Here is a 7,899-nt window from a genome sequence, read left to right on the forward strand (position 1 = left end):
GATCTCAGATTGCATTTACATTTCTGGAATACTTTGCATCTTTCCAGTTTCTGCCAGGAACTTGCTTCTGTGATTCAGAGTTTTTATTTTAAGATTGGACTGTTGTTTAATCTGCATTACAAATCTATGCCTTTTGCTTTCTTGTGTATGTGCACTGCATTCATTAGTACCACAAATCCTTTAAACTTGGACCTGAACAATTATTGTTAATTTATAAATTCTTTCAGGTAGGGATTTGCTCTTTTGCCAGACACTTGGGTATGCTTTTACAGATTGACTGTAAAATCATCATCCCATCACCAGAGTAAATAATGATTTTTATTTTTTTTCTCCCACAATGCCAGTGAGAGGGTTCAAGGGCAATATGATCTCAGTAATGCTTGCATGTAGCTTTGGAATGTCAAGATAACTGGAGACCCTTATCAGTCATTTTCTCGTTTTAAAAAATCCATGGTTTTGCAATAAAGGACTACTACTACTACTTTTTTTATGAATCTAGTCCTTTATATAAAAGATGCTTGGAACTGCCCCAAAAAGCATCTGGAGGGAGAAAAAAGCCCTAGTGATATTGTTCCATACTTAAAAAAAAAAAAAAATCCTTGTATTTGCTAGGAAAAACAATGAAACAAAACTAGAAGCATTTTCTTTTTGTAGTACTTTTTTGCCCATATTGATGAACAAGGAATGTTGTATTTCCTATGTATGTCCTCGTGTCGGCAATCTTTCTTTCCAGGTTGTTTTGCCATATCAAAGGTCGCATATTTCTTTAAAGTTAAGGGTAGTGGTAAAGCAGAACGCAGCCAGGAAGTTGGCTGTTGCAGTAAGTCAGTATGCTCTGCGGTCTCCTCCTGCAGCAACTCGACAACTTAACAGGTGTTTCACTGGGGCTTGTTACAAAACCACTCAATCCTGACGTCGTGTTTTAAGGCGTGAGCCAATTCCCCTCTCAGGTGAAACCGAAGGTACTTTTCGTGAGAGAAAACCAAGTTCTGAGGCCAGCCACTGCAATGCAGAATACCCATTATTCTGCTCAGACTGTGCCTATAAGAAGAGCAGGCCAGGTAGTGAAGAACAGCACAGCTGAGCAAAACAGCGAGTGCTGAGGACCCAGTGGCCACCCTGGGTCCAACGCAAACATTAATACAGGTGCCCCATCGCTCTCCATACATAGCTCAGTTACTCAGACTAGTGTGCATGTTCCCACAACAGACAGAATTTAAAGCCACTATTTAAAAGATGTGTCATTAATCTTACATTTACTTTCATGTTTTCAGATGTACTCAAGGACAAGAAAACCCATCCAGAAAACAGAAATGAACCAAAACCAACTGTGAAAAAGATTGACACCACAACCACCAAAAGCACTGTCAAGTCATCCTCTAAACACAGTGTAACTGGAAATGGGAGCAATCCAGCCCTGAGTTCCTCACTTGTTATTTTAACAGCACTAGCAGTTCTGTGGCATTGCCCACTGTAGCTGTATTGCCTTGCAGCCACTGCGCAAGCATTTCTGTTCACTGTCATTTATACCTACAGCCTTATCCAACAGAAAACAAATATAAATGGCTCTCTAGTTTATGTGATATGTTAGAATAAATATTAAACAATATGCTGGAATTGGCAGATACCAAGTCATCACTTACAATGTCTGAAGTCAGCCTTTGACAAAGCCCACCCAAGATACAGAGGGAATGATGACAAGGGTCTGAGTAGCTTAAGTTATGGGGTAGAAATAATTGAAAACACAGAAATTGTGTATGTGTGTGTTATTGTTTTTCTCAATTTTGTTCACTGGAATCTGACTGGCTGGTTTTGATTGTTTAATTTTTTCTGATAAATTATACAAATAGTCAGTCTTCAAATTCAAGCCAATACATACTTTATTTTTCTAGTGGACAGCTAACAAGCTATGTCTAAAGTTGTAAACCATGTTAAAGTGAAGTATTCTCTACCAGCTAGATGAAATTCCTAAGTGGTCAAGAAGATTAAAGCATGTTTGAAGCCGCTTTTCACTCTTACTGTTTAGATTGTAGGAAGCAACATAAAAGCATATGGTGTGTCTAATGTATCAGTATAGTTGCCTTAACTATGGAAAAAATTAGAACCACTTTGTTTACTGAGGGATATAGATAGTGAGTTTCCCTGCCCCACAAAATGCCATTACCAGATGCTTAAGCATATGCTCAAGACTTATTGGATGAATGTCCAGCAATGGAAAACATAAATAAATATAATAATGTTTTATCCAGTTAAATGCAGCTCTATACAGAGGAAAAAAAGATAATTCAGTTCAAACTTACTTTGCCTATGTGATGTTAAAGAGAAACCAACTTAAATTTTCCATAAAGGTCCCAGAGATAGAAATTATTGGGAACTCCCATTAGATACTAACTAGATTTTGTGCATTGTGGATCTCTTAAATCAACTCTGTTTCATAAACTATGTATTATTTAATTACATGTAATGTTTAAAATTTTGTATCATGATAGGTGTAAATGTAAAACAAACTGAAATTTACAGCATCCTCTGTTATGCCTCATCTTGATTGCTACCTTAGAAAATGTCAAAATGTGCATTATTGTCCAAGGTTATTTTCTTTTCATCAATGATACATTGATGCTTTTTAACTTTTTGGATGAAAAATTACTATAATGACTTCTAATGGGTTAAGAGTTAATGTGTGTTTTCCAAGAACTGTTTACAGTGCCACTGAATATATATATACAAACACAACTGTATAAATACAGTGATTAATATCATAAATATATGAAACATTAGAATTGTTATATTTACTACATTTCATAACTATTACAACAGTTTAATGGCCATTTTCCTGTTGTAGACTATTATTATATACAGTTTTCTAAGATTTAATGTAAAACACTTGCCTTTGTTTTTTGTAAAACATCTCTGATGCTTAGAGTTACACAGCCGCTGACATAACTCAAAAGAAGAACCCTGTATCACAGTGATCAACTCCAGGCATTGCACTGGCAACTTCAATTATAGAAGACAGCCTGACTCATAGAAGGTGCCATGTGCCACTATTACTACTGGATGCCCTTATATAGAAAGTGGCAATAATACAGAAAAAGCAAGCAATGAGTGAACAAAGACTCACTATGCTTTTATGTTTTCAGATCGTGTTAGAGAACACGTCTAATAATGTTTACAAACGTGGGGCTTGAGTTTCATTTTTAATTTGGGCTCTTAGATCATATTTACAGGCATAAAAGTTTAATCAGAACCACCGACACACCCAGCTGCAATGGCAGTGTTTCTAAAGGGACAGCAGCTAAGTTTTCTAAAAGGTAATTCAATTCTAATGTTGAAACAAGGAGATAAAATGGAAAAGATACCTATACTAAGATGAAATATTTTATATTAGGATTCTGTTTTTTCAAAATGGTAAGGATATTAATATCCCTAAGTAGTGCTTTCCAATCATATCAGTGAAAATCAGTTTTCCCAAAAGTACTAAAGTGGCTGTCTGGTGTTTCCCAGGGTTTGTGAGCTGCACCAGGCTATTGACCCATAATTAAAAACGCTGCTTCTTGTAATCATTTTCAGTGCTCTTTGGAAAAGTGCACATTTACCTGCGGAGGCATGCAAGTCATGTCATTTGTACAATGAAAGGACCCTGTAATTCCTTGCAGTCTTAAAGGAGCAGTTGTGATGGCTCCTGTTAGATAGGTTGGTCTCTGCCCACACCCATTTACAGCAGGTGCTAACACTTACCACCAGCTCCTCAGGTGATACCAATCATTGTGGCCTCGCTGAAACAATTCACACCTGTTGCTTGTGAACCTGACCCCTCATTTAGTATTCTTACATTTAAGATGCTCAGTCATCGTGCAGGCAAATGCACCCACATTTGCACACTTAAGTCTCCATCAGGATTCCTAGGGGCAGAGCTAGGCTTTCAGGGCTGGGCTCTGATGATAACAGATTTCAGCTGTGCAGCTTGGAGTTTTCAATTCTTCTCACCTGCAGAGAAGGAACCTGAATACCTAGACTTAGGTGTCTTTTTGAGGTCTTTTCTGCAAAAGGTTTTGTGCTTTTAGCTCAGAGCGGTGATCCAGCTAGCCTACTATTCAGCTGTAGCAGAGGAAGTTGCAGAAGCCCTGCAGTAGGTATGTATGGAATAACTCACCCAGGGGATTATTTGTTGTTGCTAAATGTCATAATCTTGCTAAACAAAAAACTCTGAAAAGTCAAGTATTTGAATTCGGGGTTTGGTTGGCAAGTCTTAAGCTAAACAAGACAACCCTTTTAAAGTGTCTGTAACAACACTAGAACAAGTTCAAACTGTGGGGTGAGATGGAATCAACTCATTTCATTGGATTCAACCAAAATTTTAATAGACACAAATTGTTACAGGAGGAGGGAAGAGACTTCAGAGGACTCCACACCTATTCATACATTTCACACTAATATACTTTTACACTCTAAGAGCAGCACTGGTCAAACCAGCATGAAATAACTTCATAAGGTGCATCAAAAATGGTGCAGCTTTAAAGGGCAATGTAGTATGTTTTTATGATGGTTTAGGATTATTTTTTTTTTTTCCTCAGGTTCAGTTGCATTTACATATTTAACAAAAAAGAGTGTTTTCCATCAAACAATAAGTCTATACCAGCAAAGGCAGAAACAACTGGCTGTGTCAGATAAAGGAAGTATTTCTTTTCAGATGAATAAGATACATGTTTTACAAAATCTTATTTTGTTATCCAGGACACTGTAATTACGATGTAATTACCAAGGTCTAAATTCAAAATACTTTTGAACTTGTCTATGTAATCTCAGTGTAAAATAAGGTACCAGTCTAAGAGCATTGCTGTAGCTCTGCCTAACAGTTATGAATTGTATTTAGCCACTGCTTTTTGATTGTTTATTGTTTTGCTATGGCTTTCTTTTAATATTTTGCTATGCCAGCATTTGTGAATGCCATCATTGGAAAGTAACTGCTGTCATACATTTGTGAGTAAAATCAATCTATCGTTTTCTCTTGCTAGTGATGCAGGCTTCTTACCAAATAAGACAAAATTGCCATAAGCATACAGTCAGTTCTTAAGTGTTTCACTTCTGTTTGGGTCCCTGTTGCACCAGGTTCACGTGTCACTAGTCCCCTTCCTGGCACTGAAAGTGTCATGGAGAAGAGGGAACATGGGTGGGCAAAAGCACGTGTGGCTGCAGTGTGTCAGTGCGTGGCAACCTCCAGCTGTCTTTTCTGAAACCCTGAGCTGAGTGTTCTCAGCTAATTTTCAAACAGCTTTTAAGCCTCTCCAAATTAACACATGGAGACTGGCCAGGCAAAGAGCAGCAGAGAATACAGAGGCTGCATTTTCAGGCAACTTCAGGCACCTGCTATGAATTACACTTCTGCAATTTAGATGCTTTAAAGAAACCAGCCTCTCATTTTCAACCTTGTACTTTTTTTCTGACTTGCTTACTGCCAGTGTTATGCCCTGTCTTCTGGTGCGCCAGGTACTTTGTCATTGCATAAGGAATTGTGATTTTGATCTCTCAGTCAGTAATGAACCTTTTGAGGTACACATATCTGTCAGAGCTTGATAAAGGCAACACAAATAACGTCCAGCTGCAATGACTTCAGAGGCTCTGTGTATGGGTATCTGGCAGTGAGATTTACATCTCTTTGATCTTAAATCAGATCTGTATTTAATATATCCCTATTTCCTTTTGTTACTAAGACTGCAATGTGTATCATAATTTTAAGTTTGACTCTCTAATCCTGTATGGGTCTTCTCAATATTGTCCTGGTGGATGTTGTGCACAGACTTCATTTTAAAGTTAGATGAGCCTTTTTACACAGATTTACTGAGCCATTCTTATTCAATACTGCACATGATTAGGCTTAAGGAAGATCTGTTCAAGTGAAAGGAGCTAAAACCCACATTAAAGTGAGATACTCAGTAGGAAAAAAACCAGAACGTCCCTATGTGGACTCTTAACATTAAACAGATTCTAAGGTTTAGCTGAAATTACACTCAAAATTTCATAACTATCATGCTGCCAAGAGGATTTCAGCCTCGTATTGAAAATCAATAAGGAGTCTACCCATTTTTTAAGTGGTAATTAATTGTTATGCATGCTTTTCTCATCTCTCTGCACGTGGGTAAATTTAGGTCTGTAGAAATAGGAGACATTCCCTAAAATCTATTCTGCATGTTGAGCATCACAGCATCATAAGTGCTTAATGTTACAACTAGCCAAAAGCATGAGACATTTATTTTCATTTATAACATTTCACTACGCACAGTGCTTCTTGTAATGACGTGCAGCATGTGCGTTAATGAAAAGTGAAACATTTTACAGTCAGTGTCATTATAGCTGTGACATGCGTTAGTCAAAAAGAACATGATAATGTCTTCCCATTGCCTCAGAAGTCCAGAATTATTCCCAATACTGATTTATCTTCTGGTTTCCACTGTCACTCTCTAAATAACTACATTTGAATTGTATTAAATATTAAGCCAGCAAAAAATAAATACTGTCCAAGAGATTGTAATGAAGAGAGAGATAATAAACTCAGAAAAGTATCCTGCATTTAGAATAGAGAATACTCCTAGGTAAGAAATCCCTCCTGGACTACAACAATTTTTCAAGTCCCTCTCCAGATACATCCCCATCCCCATCAACCCCCCTGCAGCACAATATGAAGCCTGCATGCAGGAGACTGGTGCACTGAATGAAGGAAGTGAATTAAAACTGTTGCTGCATAGTGATATTTCCAAGTACCTTGTTTACAGTGGGCCACCTTTTGCTGGTTATGAGGAAGACATTCAAACTCTGTGTGCAATTGCTTAAGTTCAGTAAATAGCCACAGTTGCTGCAGCTTTCAGAAAAGGCTTCTGGACACAGACTGTGAAGCAATATTTTTGTGTTGCTCCCGCGTCACTGAGATCAAACTCAGTCCTTAAAATAGGCTGGTTTAGACATTCCAGTTATTATCAATGCTACAGTGATTTCCCTCCCATCAAAATCCTGTAATACCCTTTTGAGAGAAGGGCACATAAAAGAGGGGCCACTGATGCTTTCATGAGCTGCATAAAGTACTTCATTAAATAGCCAGTAACAACCACGTTTTTTTTTTTTTGTTTTTTTTTTTTTTTTCATTTCTGTCCAGAAAGTATTAATACTACCTTGCAAAATTATGCAGTTTGCACTTAATCATTTCAATTAATCTTTAGTAAATTACCTAGTACTTTGTAATTATAATATTTGCAGCTAATTTAGTGCAACCATAAAAATCATTTGTTGCATAATATAAGCAATTAACATTTATTCGGGGTTTTTTCTGTTGCAGGGGGATATATAAATTATCCTCAGTGGCCTTTCTGTACACCTAATTAGCACCTGTTTGAATTATTTTACAGGCTATGGACATTTCACTTGAAAAATAAATGCGTTGCTAGTTTTGTGAACTCCTTACAAATACACAGTTGTAAAAATTATTTTTCAGAGGAATACAAAAACATGTTTTCATATGTCTTCTGGGTTTATGAGCTAGGCTAGACTTCTAGGCTATTACATCTAGAATAGGTACTGACATTTTTAATGCAGTTGAAATGGAAATAGATACCTCTTTCCCACAATTAAGTACAGTGCCCCAGATCTGTAGCCTGGTTTATTCAGTAATGAAAAAGGGGAGCAATAAGACATCAAGAATGTAGGTGTAGCTTTCATGTTTCTGTATATGCATGTAGAGTTAGGATGTTTTACCAGTCAGAGACTATCAAAAGCATTGCTATACTGGAGTGTCAAGGATACTATGTTAAAGTTGTGGAAATTAAACCAGATTGCTTCAATGTCATAAGTAAGCTAGGTAAATAATGATTTTCTATTTAAATGCACAGTATATTGACGAAGATCATCTGA

The 7,899-nt window shown here is 37.1% G+C and overlaps 1 protein-coding gene across 2 annotated transcripts in view; it reads left to right on the top strand.

The window, feature by feature from the left end:
* LOC104360696 (glypican-5) overlaps window positions 1-7,458 on the top strand; it is a 385,048-nt gene extending 377,590 nt beyond the window's left edge. For both annotated transcript variants that reach the window (XM_042799165.1, XM_042799171.1), the window contains one exon: window positions 1,275-7,458. In XM_042799165.1, coding sequence (XP_042655099.1) covers window positions 1,275-1,477 — 203 coding nt within the window. In that variant the 3' untranslated portion in view covers window positions 1,478-7,458. The remainder of the gene's footprint in view (window positions 1-1,274) is intronic.
* The last annotated feature ends 441 nt before the right edge of the window (window positions 7,459-7,899 follow it).

This window comes from Tyto alba, unplaced genomic scaffold (genome assembly GCF_018691265.1).
Source record: "Tyto alba isolate M040663 unplaced genomic scaffold, T.alba_DEE_v4.0 Super-Scaffold_10, whole genome shotgun sequence".
NCBI lineage: Eukaryota > Metazoa > Chordata > Aves > Strigiformes > Tytonidae > Tyto > Tyto alba.